Raw genomic sequence first — 20,795 nt, forward strand, 5'->3', positions numbered from 1 at the left:
GCCATGAGAGTCTGCAGCCCTTCAGTCTCAGCCATTACTAATGTTGAAACTTGCAAAGAACCCAGTAATACAACCCTCGGAACCTACACACACAATGAAGGCAAGAGATGCCCTTGGAATAAAACACTAAAGAACAGAAGTCTCAGCTCTCCTCATATGTTGATTTCCATCATAAAAGTGGGCACTACATTAAGGACTGCAATCACCTAGCTGGGGCATCCCTGGTTCTCACAGCAGTAAGAACTCTGTACATGAAGCCCACCTGGTGGACACGCGGTGGGCTGCTGTGGTCACTGACCATAATTCAAACAGCACAGAGCACCAGAGTTAATGCCCCTGTTTAGAGTGTGCAATTCCTCTGGTTTCTAGTGGTTAAATATTTATTTTCCAGCCTGCATTTAGCTTTCTCCTGTAAAGGCCTGACCAAGTGCACTATTACCAACAAATAAGAAAACCCAAGGGTCCGATTCCAAAGAGAGATCCCTGACAAAGGGAGATAGCACTTAAAGATGATGCAGAGTGGCTTCAGAGGGGGACCAGGAGAGCTGAGTCTGTCGTCTTTGGTAAAGAACTTTATTTCCCCTAGGTGAGTACTTTTCTCATGAACTCACTACAGAAGTGATCATGGTGAAAATAAGACTGGCGTTTCGTCTTTTATCATCAAAATGCGTAAAACGGGTCAATGAAGTGTCTTAGCACTGCTGTGGGAGCGATTTGCCCAAGGCTTTTACAAATGGTGAAAATAGACACAGGAAAAGCAGGGACAGGTCACAGAAAGACCTTTAAGAATGACAAAGAGGAAAAAGTACTAAACACTTGGCACTTCCCTGGTGGCTCAGTGGTAAAGAATCTGCCTGAGATGCAAGGAACACGCATTCAATCCCCCGGGTCGGCAAGATCCCCCAGAGGAGGAAATAGCCACACACATTCCAGTATTCTTGCCTGGAGAATTCCATGGACAGAGGAGCCTGGCAGGCTACACTTCATGGAATCTCAAAGAGTCGGACATGACTTAAGAGACTGAACAAGAACAATGAAACATTTGATGCAATGCTACTTACAGAGAAATATACATACAGCATTCTATGAGGATCACCTTCAGAACAATGGCGTCTTATAACAGGGCATTTTGTAAACGACAAAGGTGAGATCACTTGCAACCGAATCGTTTCTGATATTATATGACAACTCGGCTCTCCTTCCATCAAAGTGAAGCCTAATTTCCTAGAAATGCGTGGAAAAAGTAGAGCAAGGCCAGAGTCATGGCCTCTAGGAGGAGCGGCAGTTGTGGTTCCGGCTGGTCCAGGGAAGCGCTGGTTTTGGAACCACTGTAGTAAGAGCTCTTACTGAAAGGGGAAAGGGCAGTTTCATGGCAAAGAAAGGGCATGGAAAGCATCTGGGAACTTTCCTGGCCATTCTGTACAAGGCCATGGAGGAACAATGTCTCATGTGTGCTCCGCGCTTCCAGGTCACCCACGCTGGGCAGGGCCTCCTTGAGAGCAGCCTTGGAGAAGCAACCCCTTCCTTAGCTGGACCAGCTACTGGTCAGAAAATGAACCTGGAGATGCTCAGGGACGTGGCCCAGCACGAGGAAGTGGAATTGAACACTATGTCCGGGATACACATTCTGTACCTTCAAGCTCTCAGAGAAGCCAAACAAAACACACTCACCTAACTTCCGAAGTAAGACAAGTGTTACACAGTGCCTGTTTAAGACAGTGATGGAAGTGCAATCAGGTCTACAGAGCGGGTGCCTCTTGGCTTCTCTTTGGGACTTTAATTGGAAGGATGCGACTGTTGTTCAGAGAGCATGTGCACGCTCAGAGCTGCGGCTGGCACAGCAACCCCCACAGCCCCCAGCCACTGGGCTGGCAACACTTCTCTGGAGCATGTCTGAGTGGGCTCTCAACCGAGTGGCTGCCAGAGGCCCAGGGCACAGGAAGTGACCTGAGCGTTCCATGATTCATTTAACCCCTCCACCCCGGAATTCTTTGCAGAAAAAGAAAAACATGACGGCTGTGGTTAAAGATTTCCTTAAAGGGGGAAAAGGCATCGAAACCTTTGCGCTCTGAAAGGAGGGAACAAAGCGATTGGTTTCAGCGAGTTTATGAGAAAATCAACTGGGTACTGGTCACTTGTTAGAAAAATCAATCCAACTTGGCTGATGTAACCATTCCCTTAGCGCACACACGCAAAAGACAACAATGACTATCTTGTTCACTTCCTATTGATCACTTGGGAAGTTTAGGAAAAGGAACATATGTGTCTGCAAGCCCTCTAAAATACATATATATTTTTTCTCTTTTCTTCTCACTACATAAAACACAAACATATTCACAGTATCCTAAAGCCACTTGAAAAACACAGCGATTGCTTACAAACAGTGAAAAGCACCAATAAGATACAAAGAAATGAGCACTTAACGGAGGCCAAATTTGATGGGTTTTAACGCGAACCATTTTATTTAAAACAGGGATCCATCAGAGGTGGTGAACTATCAGGGTCAGTGGTCTAGAGCATGGCACGGATGAAAGGGAATACTCACCAGCACCTCACGTGGGACTAAAAGACAACGTCAGCAACACACCATGAAAGAAAACTAATAAAATGGAAAAGGCACCTGGCTGGGGGCGGGGTCACGAGCACTGCCTCCGGGGAGGTTCCCGCCTCTGCGCTGTGGCTAAGTCTGACCAGGGACACTGGCGAGGGAACAGGAACGTTCTGGTCTAACGCCCAGGATCCTGTGTGTGGAGCTAACCTTCCCGCAGCCTGGTGTCTACCTGCCACATGTGGTTTCAGGTCCTAAAGGGGGGAGGAGGTTACTAAATGTAACACCAAAGCTCCCCACTTTTTTTCCTCCAGGAGAGAGGGGAGCCCTCCTCAAATTCAACGTCAGCAGTGGCTTCTGAAGGCTTATATAAGCATCCCAACTTAAAAAACAAGCAGTAAGGAAATAAAACATAGTCAAGTGGGCTGGGCTTAAAACCAGTCAGTCAAGTGGAAGGGCAGATTCAGAGAAAGAAAATGGTGGCGACCTGTCCATCAGCTGTCCCGGTGGGATGCCCTGTCTCAGTGAAGATGTTTAAACGGCACCCACCACACAGGAAGCACAAAGCTGCTCCGGCAACTGAGTAAAGAGCTACCATCTCCTCCTCCGAGCACCGTCCTGCTACCGGTGGCCAAGTGCTGAAGTTACCAGGGACCCCCAAAGGCCCGAGCCCCTCCTGCAATCATCTGCCCTGTGGGGCTGGGCTGTGGGAAACAAGACCCACGCTCTCAAATAACGACCCCCTCTCCAGCCCCGTTCCTTCCCGATCACACTGTGCCTTTCGACCTCCCTCCTCCCGGCAAGTCCAGCCGATTCCGTCCCCTCCCAGTTCTAGGCACTCCCTGGACACATCGTGTATTATTATGAACCAGGGTCTTTTCATTTCTTTCCCACTCCGTTGGTGACTTTTGACTTGGAATGTCGATTCCTTCTTCTGGAAGAATGGCTCTCGCTGTTGCCTGGATGCTTGTGGGGGCCGTCTTCAGAACCTGGTCAAGAGGAATCGGGACACGCCGTCAGCATCGTTGCGGGCTGCGGGCCCAGGCTCTGGCCTTCTGCCCCTGCTCTCCCTGCCCGGGCTGCCCGCTGCTCTTCCACTGATCCTCGGGCGCCATCTAGTGACCTTGCTAATAAACCAACGCATACACGCCCCAGTGGACATGAGTTTGAACAGGGAGGCCTGGTGTGCTGCAGTCCATGGGGTCGCAGCGAGTCGGACATGACTGAGCCACTGAACTGACTGACTTGACTGATAGAAGCCCAGGCCCTCGGCTAACTAGCACAGCTAGGGCCTGGGTGTCCTGAGGATGTTTTACACTCCCCGCAGGGTGGACTGTGGTCCATGGCGTTGGGGGCCAGAAGTGAGAGCATAGATCACATCAGAGCACAGAGGAGAGCCCGTGAAAACTTACACCACGTGGGTGTCGAGTCTACCTTCGCAACCGAAGGACACACCAGGGACGTTTTCCCCACCTTGGTCGGCTGCAAACCGTAGTTTCTAAATCTCTAAACTGGAACGAATTCTTGACTTGACAGATATGAAAGCTATTACACGACTTTGGGGGTCTGACCTAGAGGCCTCCCACTACTCAGGACAGGCAGCCAGGAGTCACCTGGGAAGATGCCGAGGGCCCGCGAGAGGCTCAAGGTCTACAGGGCCGGCATCCTTTGTCACGCTCCGTCGTGTGGGAGCTCAGAGAAAGGCGTCTACATGGGCTGAGAGCTGAGCAATCAGCAGGTCCCCAGCCAGCTGGACGGTGGGGCCGGGGCAGTGGAGCTGGGGTGGGGGTGGGCATTCCGGCAGGGGGTGTGTAAGGTCTGGAAGGTCATCGGAACTTCCTGGCAGGAGGCTGGCTCTGCCCCAGAGTTGGGCACGTGGACAACCTCTGGCCTAGCAGCAGAGCCAAGATTCTCTGCTCCAGGGCTCAGGTTCTGTTTGTTTTTTAAACCGTCGGCCTACCTTCCATTTCAACGTATCTCTACCATTGCTTATATCTTGTAGTCTTGTCACTGGAGAACCTGGAAGTGCCACGGACTGATCCCTGAGCTGGGGCGGCAGGGGCGGGGGAGTGGTTCTGAATAAGGGAGCCCCCAGGGGAGAAACCCTGTGCCCACCTCCATCCGCAGTCCACAGTAGTTGGTGGATTCAGGAGAAACCACCTCCAGCAGGATGACCAGCACTCTGCAGCGTTTTCCCAGGGAGAGCTGTGCTGAGCTTCACCCCGAAGAATCAGGAGAGCAACTCAGCAGAGCTGTCCCTCCCTCACCCCCGCTTTGCTGAGCCAGTCTTAGGGTTGACATTCAAGGTCTCTGGTGTTCACGTCTCTCCTTTTAGTCAAGTCCCATGATCAGTTCATAACTGACAAAGCACTGTCTAGTGGAGCGTCCTCGGGGTCATTTTTCTACAAGCCAAATTCTTTAAAAATAACCAGGTGGCCCCAAATCTTTCCAGAATGCTCCTTGGGGAGAGGCCAGTGGGAGATCCCTGACTACACTGCTGAAATCCCTCTGACGATTGTCTGTCTCTTGAATCAACGCAATCAAGCAGATCCGCCTCTTTTTTGAAAGGCTTCTCTCCTGGCGCACAACTCTTCCTAACCCCTCTCAACTCACAATGAAAGCCAAGAGGAGGAACATCCCCATCAGGATGGCTGAGACAGTGGGGTCTCACTCTGCCCTTCTATCTCAGAGGAGGCAGAACCACACAGCGCCTCTTCTTATGAAGCCAAGTTTCTTGGGCAGAACCTATGAGCACTTTGCTTGTTTCTTTTTTTTTTGCTTGTTTCTTAATAAGTAACAGGAGACATGCAAGTGAGTAGGTTGGAGACCATTTAGGGCTCCAGATATTTATCAATATTCAGAGGATAAGGATAAATTCTGATTAGAAATCCCTTTACTGGGCTTTGGGGGCCTTGAGCAATAAGCAGGAAAAAGAGAGAGAAAAATACCTTTTGAACCTTTCCCGTGAGGCCAGGAGATGTCCGGACTGTAGGTGCCATCTTCACACTCTGAGTAGGTCTAGGGAGAGAGGCAGGCTTAGTGGTGGGATGGAGTGCTCCCAAGGGGAGGGTGCCAGCAAACAAGGAAGGGTGCTCCACCCAGGCCTCTCCCGGGCTAGGGACCCCCACCAGCAAGGGCAGGACCGCCTGGTGCTCAGGCTCTTAGCTCTAAGAGCAAGGCTACTCCCAAGTGATGTGGAACAGATCTTCTAGAAAGTGCCTTTAGCTCCTTAGACTAAAAGGATAAATAGAGGATGAAAGCTGCTATTTTCACTTAAAAAAAATCCCAGTTGACGAGACTGCTATAGCGTTTTAAGCCCCCTCACATCAATCCTCTACCTTAATCCTCCTCTACTAGGAATGGAGGGCTTCCCAGGTAGCTCAGTGGTAAAGAATCCGCCTGCTAACGCGGGAAGCACTGGAGACTCCGGTTCAATCCCTGGCTCAGGAAGATCCCCTGGAGGACTAAAATGGCAACCCCCTCCATCAGTCTTGCCTGGGAAATCCCACAGAGGAGCCTGGCGATCTACAGTCCATGGGGTCTCAGAGAGTAGGACACGACCGAGTGGCTGAGCACGCCCGCACACATGTACACACAACGAAGTAAGCAGGGCGAGAGTTTCTGCAAGGGAGCCCCAGGCTGGGACGCAGGAGGAGGCCTGCACAGGGTGAAAGACCCAGCTTTGCAAAAACTGGTCCCGGGCTTGCCCCGCAATTAAAAACAAACAAAAAGAATTCGCAAATAATTTTAAAAGTTTTAGCCCTCGTAAGAAATGAGGATAAAAGTACGGGAGCTATTGAACAGGGCAGTCCCAAGCAAGAATGGCAATTATAGGAAGTGAATTCTGAACCGGCTGTGTTTGGGGCGGCGGGGGGGCGGGGCAGAGGGCGCTGACACCCTGCCCACTCGCTGCCGGCCATGCCCCATCCTCCGTGACTGTGCTCCCAGCTACAGTGCCAAGCAGGGTGTGATCAGACACAAAAAGCCATCTCTGCATTCCCTTGTATACCTTTTCTCGGTGACCGTAGTGCTCTGCATACCAAACCATGCCGTACAAGCACAGGAAGGTGGTGAAAGCCTGGAAGAGAAAAACAAGCACAAAACAGTTTTAGAATGAGGGTGCAACCATAAATTCCATTTTCCCGAACTTTAGGATTTCGATGGGAATTCACACATGGCGTCTCCAGGAGTTTCTGCCTCCTGCCCCAGGACGCCGGTTACAGCACAGCTGGGTGCCGCAGCGATGACCCCGGGAGGCAGCGAGGAAGACCGCGAGGGCTTTCTGAGAGAGGAGCTGGGAGACCTCGGTTACCAGTGTCTCCGTGGTTGGCTGGGCTTCCCTGATAGCTCAGCTAGTAAAGTGAAGAATCGGCCTGCAATGTGGGAGACCTAGGTTCGATCCCTGGGTTGGGAAGATCCCCTAGAGAAGGGAAGGGCTACCCACTCCAGTATTCTGGCCTGGAGAATTCCATGGACTGTATAGTCCATGGGGTCACAAAGAGTCGGACACGACTGAGAGACATTCACTTCACTTCATGTGGATATCACTGTGACTCTGCCGTCAGAATGACGATCTCTTCCAGGTGTGGGATCAGGTAGGTGCATTTTCTGAGCAGCTCTGTGGCTTCTGGCTAAGAGCACGTATTGGCCTCTATCTTGTACCTCTTTTTGGGGTCTGAGTCTCACAGTCCATCCTCTGCACCCTGCCCCCCATCACTAAAGTCAATTAGGAGGACTCAGCCGGTCAGCTTCTGAGGGAAACAGTATTTTTTTTTTTAATATTTATATTTTGGTTCCGCCGGGCCTTCCTTACTGCATGCAGACTTTCTCTAGTTGTGCCAAGCTCTCCGTTGCGGTGTGCAGGCTTCTCACTATGGTGGCTTCTCTTGCGGTACAGCATGAGCTCTATGGCACGTGGGCTCGGAGTTGGGGAGCAGGGGCTGACTGCCCCACTGCAGGTGGGATCTTCCCTCGACCAGGATCGAACCAGCGTCCCCTGCATTGCCAGGTGGATTCTTAACCACTGGAACACCAGGGAAGCCCAGGAAGAGGGTTTCTGAATGAAAAAGCAGCTTTCCTTCCGTGTAGGGTCACAGTGGTGCCTGGGGGCCCAGCAGGACACATGTCCATGTGGAGGTGGCGGGGCCCAGCAGGACACCGCTGCCCTGGGCGCGGCACTGTTTAGTCTCAGTGGCCCCACTGCGATCCCAGTTCTGGCTGCTTCTGTTTTTCTGTTAGGTAGATCGGAAAATAAAGACAAGGTCAAGTTGTCTTGTGAGACTGTGTGAAAACACACAGGCATGGTCCATGGTTACCCAGAGGCTGGGATCACCTCCACTCCCCCCTGGTGTACCTCACCAGCCCCCCTACACCCTAAATTATGCTCTAATTTAAGGGAAAAAATAGCACCTAGAAATCCAGAGTTTAAAAATGTGTCAAAAAACTGAAAGCTGGGGGAAGTTCCTGGCTGCCTGGACTACACCATGTGACAGGACAGGAAAGGCCCCCAGCCGGGCCTCAGCGTCCCCTTGTGACCGTGAGGGAGTCGCCAAAACCAAGCAAACTGCCCGTTCTGCTGTTACGTGGTGTCATTCAGTCGCTCAGTCGTGTCTGACTCTTTGCGACCCCACAGGCTGCAGCACGCCAGGCTTCCCTGTCCTTCACCATCTTCTGGAGCTTACTCAAGCTCATGTCCATTGAGTCGGTGATGCCATCCAACCATCTCATCCTCTGTCATCCCCTTCTCCTCCTGCCTTCAAGCATTTCCAGCATCAGGGTCTTTTCCAACGAGTCAGCTCTTCACATCAGGTGGCCAAAATATTGGAGCTTCAGCTTCAGCAGCAGTCCTTCCAATGAACATTCAGGACTGATTTCCTTTCGGATGGACTGGTTGGATCTCTTGCTGTCCAGGGGACTCTCAAGAGTCTTGTCTAGCACCGCAGTTTGAAAGCATCAATTCCTAAGCGCTTCTACTGTTCTGTTTCTTCAGAAGTCCTTACTTTGGGAACCCAATGACAGAACATGGTCCTCAAGGTCTAACCTCCATCTCTTCCACTGCGTTTCCTACTGGGGACCTGTCCCCTTGACTCAGCCATGGGAATAGTTGTGAAATTATGCTGTAATCTTCTCTTCTTGAATAATTTCAGTTCTTTCTAAGAGTCATAACTTTAAATCTAGAGGTGTTAATCTCAATCCTCATCTCACAGCAGAGGAATAAAGCTCAGAGAGGCAAATGACCTTCTTAAAGATGCACAGTTAGAGGGTGGCAAGACTGAAACCAGAACACAGGTTTCTTTACATACCTGGATCAAATTTTAGGGGTGTCTATCAAAATAAATGCTAATTTCAGGTCTACGTGTCTTTAGAGCGCTATCCATTATTTATCTGTCCATTCATCCATTCCCGGGGGAAGAAAGGCATCATGGGAGGAGCCAGTGTGCCCAGCCCGCAGTCCGGAGGGCGGAGCCCGGACTGAAGGGGACGAGGCGCTGCGCCTTCTCGTCACGGGCGGCCTATAGCATAGTCCGGGTCCAGTTCCTCCGGGTCAGCGACATTCATGGAGTGTCTGCTGGGTGCACGGAGTCACCTTACGGGTCAAAAAAGAAAGGAATCTGAGTGCTCCCCTGGTCCTTCCATGCCAGTGAAGTGGGAATAGCGGAATGGCGGGGAGAGAACATGAAATATAAGAAGACCCACTAGTTCATTAAAAAAAAAAATTAAATCCTTATTGAAACTCGTGTATATTCGGGTGTTTTTTTTATTTAAGAAAGCTCGTATCTCCCCATCAAAATACTAAGCCATGAATGAATATACTAAAATTATAAAATGAAACACGACTTCTAATCTTTAACACAGTCCAGTACTTATTCAGATTTCTAATATACGGCATCATATATTAAATGTACTGTTTTCACGGCATGGCAAGAGTGGGAAGACTAGGGGATCTGTAGCACGTAAAACTACGTGTGTCAGCTCCTCAGGGAGAGAGCAGGACAGCCTAGGTTGCAAAGGAGGGGAGGGAGGCGGGGTTCCACCTCCAGGGACCAGTCCGTGACTGTGCTGCGGGGGTCGTCATTGCGCTTCTCGCCCACCAGAGGGCAGACGTGCAGGGCTTTCTTCCCCCAGCTTTCTCTCCTGCCCTGGGAGGGCAGACTGGCAGCTTAGGGCTGCTCCAGGAGCAGACAGCTGGGCAGACCTTGCTTTGCAGTGGGGCGGGGGGGTGGGGGGGCAGGCAAACACTGGCAGGTGCTGCGTGGCAGATGCTTATCATCACAACCGCCATGCAAAGGACCTGCTGTGGTGGCCAAATTTACCACTTCACCTGGGTAAAAGAGGCCCTTTTCACACTTGTCCCAGGAGACAAAAGCTTGTAATTTATGGGTTTGCAATCACACCTCTGGAAATCTAGGCAAGTACCTACTTAAAATGTCAAGGCCTGGCATTTAAATAGCAATTGTGCAGATTTTGTTTAAAGAAAGAGAAGAAAAAAAAAAAAAGGAAAGAAAAAACGTGAGGGCTGAGAACCAAGGCAGCACACAGGCCCAGGTGTGGCTTCCATATTATGGTTACCAGCATTCAAATCCACCCAGACTCATTAGACAACTGGTGCTGTGGCAGCTTATCAACCAGCATACGGGGCCTTTATTTCTATATTAATCACAAATTCTGTGTATACTCTCTTCCCAATCAAGGCGAATAACTGGGGGCTTTGTTTCTCTTAGCGTGGAGACATGGCGTAAACTTGTTCTCTTACTGAAAAATGTTTGCCTCCCTCCTAAGACTGAGACCAATCTTGATCTTTAATTAAAAACCGTGATTATAAAATGTGCCGGGCACACACATCTTTTAATATTTATTAAACCCACACTTTATTTCCACTCTTTTTCTCTAACTGAAACATGTGCAAGGCCGTGGGGGCCCCTAATCATCCCAGCCAAAGGCTTCTCTTCAGGCCAGCTCCCCTTCCATGGCACTCATGACAACACTAACTGGGGGATTCTGCTTATCTGCGAAGTCCTCTTCCCCGTGGCTGTTTCTCGTCCCCGGCCCAGCCTCTAAAATGTGGCTGCTCCCTGGTCCCCATCCTCAGCCAGCCTCTCCCCTCACTATGGCCCCCGACTCTTACCAAGCTGATGGCTCCTACCATTTACCCCAAGCATGGACACCTCCTGACTCTGTGTCTCCACTGCTGACCAAGTCTTTCCAGAGCTCCTGGACAGACCAGAACTTCCAATGACACAAGACACCCTCACCTGTAAATCTAATGGTCCCTCACACCTTAACACACCTCCTTTCAACGAGCTTCTCGGATACCCCTCAACCAGTCACTAGTACCGGAAGCCACCAGTGGCCCAAACAGGAAAGCTGGAGCCGCCCTCCCCACCTCTGACGAGGGGACGCCTGCTGGGCCGGGTTCCTGCCGCCCTTTCTCTGCACCTTCAATGCCACTGCCTGGGACAGGCCCTCCCTGAGCTCCCAGCGACACCCTCAGGCTCAGCCCTCCTCCATCCCGTCCCTTCCACGCTCTCCCGGCCTCCAGCTGCTCCGCGAGGCAGTCTTTCCACTGAAAAAAAAAAAAACCCTGAATTCCCACCGACATACAGAGCTGGTCCCAGGCAGACACGTCCGACCCCGCCTCCTCCGCCTTGCTCTCGCCCTCGCTCCCCAAACAGGCCGCCATCTTCCTGTGACTCCGGCGCGGGGGCGCTTCGGTCTTCACGCCTGCCTGTCTCGTCATACGTGTCTAGGTCTCCTGGTCTCCGTCTCTGGACCTCACCCCCCTTGTCTCCCTGCATTTGATGAGTGTTTCCCATGCATCAGACGCTGTGCTAGCGTCCCTGGCACAAAAGGACGATGGAGACTTATTCTCCGTGAGCAGCAGGAAGTGCCAGGTTGAGGAGACCGACATAAACACCACAGAAAATGTCACGCTGGGGCCAGAGCTTGAGGAGGTATGAACAGAATGGGACTGGGCCGCGCAGGAGGGAGTCCTCTCGTCTGCCTTGCAGGCCGGAGTGTACTGTACGCGGGGCGCAGATGGAAGGTTGGTCTTGGCATTAAGGTTCACCAGGTGGAGGAAAAAGCAGGGTAAAGCACTCAGCGTGGGCAAAGGAAACCTCTCGGGTGCAGGCAGGACAGGTCTGGAAGGACGACGCGCTGAGGTGTTCAGTAACCAGGAACAGTCTGGTGGAGTCTGAGGACAGGGGACTGCAAGGCTGGGTGTGAGAACCACCCAGGCAGTAACGGCCCCGAACACGCGGGCCCTTCGTATTCCTGCTGCTGGGTGTGCGCTGGGGACCCATCTTCCTTCCCGCCGTTTCTGCCCCCCAGAGGGAGCTTCCCAGGGTAACCCTGCGGCTTTCCCTCACCCCTTCCCCAGGGGGCAGTGTGTCTTAACTGACTGGGGAACAGGGATGAGCAAGCGGGCCACTTCCTTTCTCAGCGAGGGGAGGCCAGCTTTTCTGAGGCTGGAGAGGAAAGTGTGTCTGCTCCTGGGCTCGTGATTGGAAGGCTCTCGTTGGCATCAGACGCGGACACTGAGAATGTGGGCTCCCGGTCATACAGCGGCTGCTGCTGACCTCCACAGCCTTCCTTCTTCCTGCCTGTCTCCTAACTGCTCTGAACCTGGTGGTGGGGGGGAGATACCGTTCTCTTGGGCCCTCTCAAGCCCCAGCAATCGAGACTGATTCTAAGCGGGGAGGAAGGGATTCCGACCTGAATTCTGGAAGACTGCTTTGGCACCAGAGTGGAGAACGGATCTGAAGGGCAGGATGGAGAAGATGGGAGAGGACGAGGTGAAGCTGGGTCACATGGCGGGGAGCCCGATGGCTGACTTGAGGGGTGACGTCGGGAGGCGGCGGCCGCCTCGCCTCGGGGCTTAGGCTGGGTGCCCACAGGATGGGAGGACCGTGCACTGTGATCCCGGGTGACCCCGAGCACACGTGGTCGCCTGAGCTGCACCCAGCTTGTCGGCTGCTCTCTCCGGAGCTCCTTGGGCTCTGTGCACACACACCGAGACGATGTCTGAGCATCAGTAGTCGGCAGAGGTAATGCCCACGTGCCCTTGGAGGGCCTCCGAGGGGAACCCCCGTGGAGAGGGGAGCGGAAATCTCTAGCCAGACTCTCTGGGTTTGAGCCCTGGCTCTGCCATGGATGACCTGTGTGACCTTAGGTAAGTTAGGGGGACCTCTCTGTGTCTTTATCTGGGAAAGAGGGGATAACAAAGTATCCCCTCAAAGTGTAAAGCTCAAATATGCAATGTGTGAAAAGTGCTTCGAGCAGCGCCTGGCGCACGGTAAGTATGAATAAATCTCATCTTTGCCAGTCACCTACCTGTGTGGCTCCACATCAGGGCAGCTCTGATGAGCACTCGGCCACATGACAGACTTACAAGGGACCACGCTAAGGGATGGAGAGATTGAGAAACTGGTCGTGTCCTCGATAAAGTTACCCTCGCATAGACACCAAGGTGCATCAAAATTCACCAACCTAAGGAGGCAGATGCTAAGTGTCTAATCAGTAAAACAGAGTGAAAGTCTCTAAAACAGAGACTGGAGGGGCCCGGCCAACTGGGTGACCAGAGACAGCTCCCTGGACACGGCCAGCCGTGAGGAGACTCTTCTGGCTACTGATGCCCCCGGAGGAGGCCTGCAATAGGCTGTGATGAAAAGCACCTTCTGCCCACATCTCAGGAGTCCCGCCGGCCTTAACCTGCCTGTGGTCCCCTTGGCATCAGGTGAGGGCTGCACCTGCCTACCATGTGTACCCGCTACAATTCACAGAGCCGGAGTGCCCATGCCAGAGAGAAACGTGAGGAGCAAAGAGTAACAGTTCCTGGCCCGTCTGACACGCTTCCCCCGCAACCAATCCTTACATCTTGTCTCACTGTGATGGAAAAAATACATCTGAGCTTGAATTCTGGAGTTTGAGGACAAACGAGATCCTTCTCCCCTTTCACTATTCAAGATAAAACAGCACAGGCTCAAGGTGCCCTGGCATAGTTAGGATTTCTAACAAGTAATCCTAAAAATAGACACCGTGAAAGACAATAAAAACACTTTAAAAATACAAAGTTCAGTCCTGCCAAAGGAAAACACAAACAAACAAAAAAAGACTTGAATCTGATTAACCCTCTAGATCCAGCTACCAATTTATAGAAAATAACAGAAGACAAAGAAATCTGGTAAATGACAGTAAGGATGGCATCAGTAAAACCAGACAAGGGGAAAACCTACAGGACAAAACAGTCTGTTTCTTCAACAAATAAACTGCAAAGGAGAAAGTGCTAGAGATGGAGGGAAACATGTAGATTAAAAGAGGCATGCAAACCAATTGCAATGAGTAGATGCTGATTCAAATAAACTGTTAGAAAATACAAACTTGAAGGAAACACTGAACAGTATGAAGGGCTGAATTCTGTTTCCAGTGTGATAATATCATGGCGGTTGCACTAAACAGAAAAGCCTTCCTGTCTTTTTTTAGAAAGACATCCTGAAATAGGAAAAGTGGGCCTGCTTCCGAGTAAGCTGGGGTAGGGACAGTGTGTGTGGAACAAAAGGACATGAGACCGGCCACTGGTGGGTAACTGCTGAATCTGGGTGATGCGTTACGTGAAGGGGGAGCGACCTTATGTACTTCCATGTTTGAAGTTTATGTGGTAATAATAAAAATTTTTTAAAAGCCCGAGTTAATTTTCTAGACTAAGTAAAAGCGAAGAATCTTAAATGTAAAATAAGACTTTTCTCCAAAGTAACAAAACAAATTAAAAGGACAATAACAGAATTTTAAATTTAAAAAATTTTTTTAGGTAAGATCCTGTTTCATTTGAGAGATGAGGGAAATGTCCCAGGACAATGAAGCTGGAGGCCCCCAGGACTCTTCCCTTCAGAGAGGAAAACACACCCAACACAAGCGTGGCCTATATATAACATTGGCCAGGGGAGAAGAAATAGCGTGGCCTGATTGCCTCCAAACCCCCTCCCCTTACATGGCCTGTAAACCAGAGTCTGTCGTTTTGTACATGAACACTTGGTAATATACACATTACAGGGCTCGGGAACTGTCCCTTCAAGGCAGACCTGACATTCTCAGCAAATGTAGGCGAATGCTCACGAGTGAAACAAATGGGAGTATAATTATGCACCTGCTGGGGGCATGTGATCAGACCTACAAAGGGGACCAATTTGGGGTGCCACGTGGTCCTGTGTATTTGTTCTTGAACTTCATCCCATGGCCAATCTTGGGCTATTACAAGTATTATGTCTTGCCTTCTATAAATGTCTAAGAAACCTTGGTGCACAAGACGGTCTTGTTTTTTTTTCTAGAAGAGACCATGGGGAGTTTAACACTTCAAGGTAGAAAAGTAATGACTTACCACGCAAAGAAGCCAAAGCACAACATAGAGTATTTGGGTCTTAGAGAAGAGATCTTGTCCAAATTTTATGCAGACAATAGCTTCCAGGAAACCAATGACCCTGTGACACAGAACAAGAGGTTAAATAACAAACTCATTAGAATATAACGCATTAACAGAAACATGCATAATTCCATCAGAAAGTTCAGCAGGTCAAAAGATTTCTGCTCCAAACACGAAGCAAGTCCCCTACAAAATGACAGTGCTCTAGTCTACTGTGCTTTCTTTAGAGACAATACATATTACATGCATTATATATATATAGATAGATAGATAGATTTAATTAAAAAGGCTATTTTACTGTTATTCCTCTCTTCTTTTTCTTCAGATTATCTTTTTAGAGCAGTTTTTCAGGCTCATAGTAAACTTGAGGGAAAGGTACAGATTTCCGACCATTCTCTGCCCTCACACATGCACAGCCTTCCCCACTAGGAATATCCCCCACCGGAGCAGCGCATCTGTCACAAATGATGAACACAGTCAGCCAGAGTCCACAGGTTACCTCAGGGCTCACTCTGATGGTGGTGTACATTCTGGGGGTTTGGATAGATGTTCAAAGTGTAACATACCCACCACTGGGGTTCCCAGGTGGTGCTAGTGGTAAAGAGCCTGCTTGCCAAGGCAGGAGATGTGAGAGATGCAAGTTCAGTCCTTGGGTTGGGAAGACCCCCTGGAGAAGGGCATGGCAACCCACTCCAGTATTTTTGCCTGGAGAATCCCATGGACTACAGTTGCAAAGAGCTGGCACAACGGAAGTGACTTAGTGTACATGCATCTACCATTACAGGGTCAGACGGAATAGTTTCACTGCCCTAAAAGCCCTCTGTGCTCTGCCTATTCATCCCTTTATTCCTCTCCAGGAGTAAGTTATTTTTCATATCTTCCTTCCTCACAGACCACAATCTCAGTGTGTATATTTTCATAGCTACAGACCACTTGATGTCATCTTGGTCAGAGCCATAATGACAGGTGGACAGACACCCCCTTGGTTGAGACCCTGGCAGGGACAGGAAACCCACCACCTCTGTGGGCAGCTGCTTCTGCTCTTTCAGTCTCTTTAGCTTTGGGGAAGTTGTTCCTTATCTCCAGTGGGTGCCTGCCTCCTCCTGCCCCAGTCCTAACTCTGCCCTCCACAGTCATACAGGGGAGCGTGAGCTTCCAGGTAAGGCTTTCAGTAACTTGAAGGCAGCGATCACATTTCCTCCCAGCCATCTAGGAATTTCCAGATCTAATATGTCCAGTTCTGCTGACAATAAAAACCCTTTATCCTCTACATCAGTAGTAATTTTGCTACATAAAAAAATGTTTAAAAAAAAAACTTTCATGTTTTACTCTTGAATTAAAACATCAAAGAAAAAAGCCAATCTTGTATTATAGAACTTCATTTATGAATATTAAAATCAGATCTTTATTACGGTTCAGAAATTGAAGGTAAGAACTGAGGAGGTGGGGTAACACAGCTCACCCCTTCATCCCAATGACTGCCCAGAAATAGCGACTTCTGACAAGGCCACGCTAGGTATTCCTTGCTCAGGAGGGAAGCGAGACAATCAGGGACTGGTCCTGTTGCAGGCATAATCTCTGAAAAGGCAGGAAAGGGCCCGGAAGACCCCAGGCCCCCTCCCCACTGCAGACACAGAGGTCACTGCCATGGTCAAATGGATGGACAGCTCTAAACAGCTGAAGACCTGGAGCCAGAACCACCAAAGCAGAAAGTCTCCAGTATGGATCTCTAGAGAGTCTGGGGTGGTCTTGTACCCCGGGGCAAACCAAACAAGGTTTAGGAGTGGTTGCCTGAATCTTTAAAGACCACCCTTACACACACACCCCGGCCCAATAAAGCACAGCCCTTGTGAGAAGGCCGCATTTCAGCCCAGCATCGTGGGAGGCCAGAGGGAGCAGGGCTGAGGTCCGCTGTCGCCCTGAGGTCGAGACCACCATTCGACACTAGAGGGCAGCAAAGCAGCTTTGGGAAGGGCTCCTGTGGGCGGACACAGAAAGCAACGCAGCCCGGGCTGGGCCGGCCTGAGGGACTGCAACCGGAAGAAAGTCTGCCCACCTGCCCTGAGCGGACAGAACAGCGGGCTTTACTGTGACAGGCTTCTAAACAGTCAACTGACCGAGGCACCCTTGGAGAGCTCGGTGACCAGCTGATTAGAGCTGTGTTTCTCAGACTTCTGTGACCTGAGTCGCATGGCAGGAAACACAATTTTCATCTTGTCCCCTCTCCCACACACACAACCTGCCCCAAAACACACAAAACAACTGTCCCCTTGCTCTGACATTTTCCTACCCTATTTCACTGTCAGAAAAATGCTGGTCATGACTCACTCAGTTGACTTCATAACAACCTGAAATTTGCTCTAAAGACCAGTGCTTTTCAATCAGGAACTTCAGGATGACTTGTTCCCACATGCTGAGGAATCTTAGCTGACCTGTTGTCCATGGAGGTGCCCTTGAGTAGAGACTGGGTGGGGGAGGGGTCAGGATGGAGGAAGGGGCAGCGTGAGGTCACGAGGTGACATGGGTCTTGAAGGCCACCCCAGAGCTTGGCTTTCAGTCTGAGGGACCTGAGAATCCTGGGGGTGTTGCAGCAGAGGGCTGAACTGGATTGATTTTGTGGAGACTCATTTTGGAAGAGAACTGCTGTGAGGAGACCAGGGAGCAGGGTGAAGACCTGGAGGAGATATGGGATGTGGGGAGCAGCGGGAATGGGGATGCATCACGTCAGCTATCCACGGACCCCTTATCCAGCAACGCTAGCCCTTAGAGGGAGTCCTGAAACGTAACATCCTCCTGGGAGGTCAACATCACTTCCTTATGGGACTCCAATTGCTGTTGGCCTGGGGCTTGAGGCCAAAGGCCTGGGTACTATGGGAGCCTCTATGAAGCCTGGCAGCTGAGGCAACACCAACCACCTCACCCTGGGCAGCCCCTCCATGGTATTGCCCTCAACTTAGAGCCAATTTCAATCTCAGATCTTGACCAGGCTGAGCAAGGTGGCCAATCTGTGGCTGGATGGAACCCAGGACTCCCTCCCCTTCATGTTTGTTGCCGTCCTTATCGTGAAGGAGCGTGTTCAGTTCAGTTCAGTCACTCAGTCGTGTCTGACTCTTTGTGACTCCATGACTGCAGCACGCCAGGCTTCCCTGTCCATCACCAATGACCAGAACTCGCTCAAACTCAAGTCCATAGAGTCAGTCAGGTCATCCAACCATCTCATTCTCTGTTGTCCCCTTTTCCTGCCTTCAGTCTTTCTCAGCATCAGGGTCTTTTCCAATGAGTCACTTCTTCACATCAGGAGGCCAAAATATTGGGGTTTCAGCTTCAGCATCAGTCCTTCCTGTGAATATTCAGGTCTGATTTCCTTTAGGATGGATTGGTTGGATCTCCTGGCAGTCCAAGGGACTCTCAAGAGTCTTCTCCAACACCACAGTTCAAAAGCATCAATTCTTTGGTGCTCAGCTTTCTTTATAGTCCAACTCTCACATCCATACATGATTACTGGAAAAACCATAGCTTTGACTAGACAGACCTTTGTTGGCAAAGTAATGTCTCTGCTTTTTAATATGCTGTCTAGGTTGGTCAGCTTTTCTTCCAAGGAGCAAATGTCTTTTATTTCATGCAGTCACTAGTGATTTTGGAGCCCCCCAAAATAAAGTCTCGCAGTTTCCATTGTTTCCCCATCTATTTGCCACCTCTTCTTAATATCTTCTGCTTCTGTTAGGTCCATACTGTTTCTCTCCTTTATTGTGCCCATCCTTGCATGAAATGTTCCCTTGGTATCTCTAATTTTCTTGAAGAGATCGCTAGTCTTTCCCATTCTTTTGTTTTCCTCTATTTCTTTGCATTGATCACTGAGGAAGGCTTCCTTATCTCTCCTTGGTAGTCTTTGGAACTCTGCATTCAGATGGGTGTAGCCTTCCTTTTCTCCTTTGCCTTTAGCCTCTCTCCTCTTCTCAGCTATTTGTAAGGCCTCCTCAGACAACCATTTTGCCTTTCTTTTTCTCTGGGATGGTCTTGATCACTGTCTCCTACAGCATCACAAACCTCCGTCCATAGTTCTTCAGGCACTCTGTATATCAGATCCAATCCCTTGAATCCATTTGTCACTTCCACTGTATAATCATAAGGGATTTGATTTAGGTCATACCTGAATGGTCTACTGGTTTTTCCCTACTTTCTTCAATTTAAATCTGTATTTGGCAATAAGGACTTCCTGATCTGAGCCACAATCAGCTCCCGGTCTTGTTTTTGCTGACTGTACAGAGCTTCTCCATCTTTGGCTACAAAGAATATAATCAGTCTGATTTTAGTACTGACCATCTGGTGATGTCCACGTGTAGTGTCTTCTCTTGAGCTGTTGGAAGAGGGTGTTTGCTATGACTAGTGGGTTCTCATGGGCAGGAGGCAAATCAACTTTGGGCTGCCTGAGGTGCTTCTGCCTGGAGTGAGGCTGGCCTCTCATAAATAAAAACGACCTTAATGCAGAACCCGGCATCAGAAAATCCTCCGCGGATGGAACAAGAATGTATCACAGTCTTATTGAAACTGGGGCACAAAAGCTCTCGGCCTGGTGTGTGTGAGCTGGGTAGACAAGTCAACCTCGAGCAGAGACCATTCTGTCTGTAGCACCTGGTTGCACCTGGATTCTCAAGATGCCACAGCCTGTGTGCATCCTATAGACGCAGCCCTGCAGCTGCACAAAACGCTCTGCCACGAGGGCTTGGGGCGAGGGTCAGTCACTCTCCGGCGGCCAGGAGCTGACTCTCCACCAGTGGAAACAAGCCGTGTATACAAGTGACGCAACTATGATACAATCCCACAGGGAGCCAGGAGTCAGGGAGCCAGGAGTCACCGCGGAACTTCAGGAGGCGGTTCCGGTTCCTGTTCGGATGAGTTCCGGTTCCGGTTAGGATGAGCAAACACACCTTTGGGGAGGAAGTGAACACTGAGCTGGGCCTTAAGGAGGTAGAGAACTCTTTCAGTTGTGCTCCATGGAACATGTGGACTTCCTATGAAGCCCCGGGGCAGGATGGAGAGGGGGAGAAGGGGGCAGAGGGTCCTGGGTGGCACGCCCAGAACGATCCTGCCCAGTTGTTTTGCTGTATATCAGGGTTTGGAGCAAGATATCATTGGAGAAAAGGGATGCAGTTGCTGAAAAAAAAATTTGCGACTATTGCAGAGGACTGGGGCCTGTCAGTAGGTGTTCCTGAGAAAAGGAGCAGGGAGCAGCAGGAAAAAGGGTGGTCAGTCTGGAGGAGGATGGGATGGAGGAGAAGACACTAGAAACAGGAAATGCGAACGTGGCAAGGATGCTGCCCTTGCAATGTAAGCGCTGAGGGTGGGAAACAGAGATGCATGTGGACCAGAGGGAAGGCAGTATGAGAGGCTGTGAGCAAAGGTCAGCAGGCAGATGATGGTGGCCTGGGAGTGCTGGGGAAGGTGGAGGAGGCGGGGAAGGTCTCCAGTTGTGCGTTCTCTCCAAACACTCCCTCCTCCCGTAAGGACACTGAGCTGCATGCTGTGTCTACCCTTAAGGAGCCTGGAAGAACAGCAGCATAATTACAAGAAGTTGTGGAGGGGAGAGGGGTGGCGGGGAAGCCAGCAAAGGAATCAGACGCAGCAGAAACGGAGGAAGAAAACCTGCAGGGCAGCTGCTGCAGGAGGAAGAAAACAGTCTGGAGATGGCAGATGCTGCGGAGAAGACGGGAGAGACGAGGGTGGAGAAGGACGTGCCGATGTGGAGCTGCCCTTGGACAGCGTGATGTGCAGAGGAGCAGAGGCAGAAGCTTACTGTCTTGGGTCACCAGCAGGGCTGGGACAACTCGGGAG

General features: G+C 50.5%; 1 protein-coding gene across 1 annotated transcript in view; it reads right to left on the reverse strand.

Moving 5' to 3' along the window:
- Positions 1 to 2,434: 2,434 nt before the first annotated feature.
- Positions 2,435 to 20,795, reverse strand: part of PTDSS1 (phosphatidylserine synthase 1) — a 67,516-nt gene continuing 49,155 nt past the window's right edge. Inside the window, exons 10-13 of the mRNA XM_027561494.1 lie at positions 14,922 to 15,021; positions 6,558 to 6,626; positions 5,497 to 5,566; positions 2,435 to 3,537 (exon numbers count right to left, since the gene is read on the reverse strand). Of these exons, the coding sequence (XP_027417295.1) occupies positions 3,428 to 3,537; positions 5,497 to 5,566; positions 6,558 to 6,626; positions 14,922 to 15,021 (349 nt within the window). The 3' untranslated portion in view covers positions 2,435 to 3,427. The remainder of the gene's footprint in view (positions 3,538 to 5,496; positions 5,567 to 6,557; positions 6,627 to 14,921; positions 15,022 to 20,795) is intronic.

The sequence above is a fragment of the Bos indicus x Bos taurus genome, chromosome 14, assembly GCF_003369695.1.
Source record: "Bos indicus x Bos taurus breed Angus x Brahman F1 hybrid chromosome 14, Bos_hybrid_MaternalHap_v2.0, whole genome shotgun sequence".
Classification (NCBI taxonomy): Eukaryota; Metazoa; Chordata; class Mammalia; order Artiodactyla; family Bovidae; genus Bos; species Bos indicus x Bos taurus.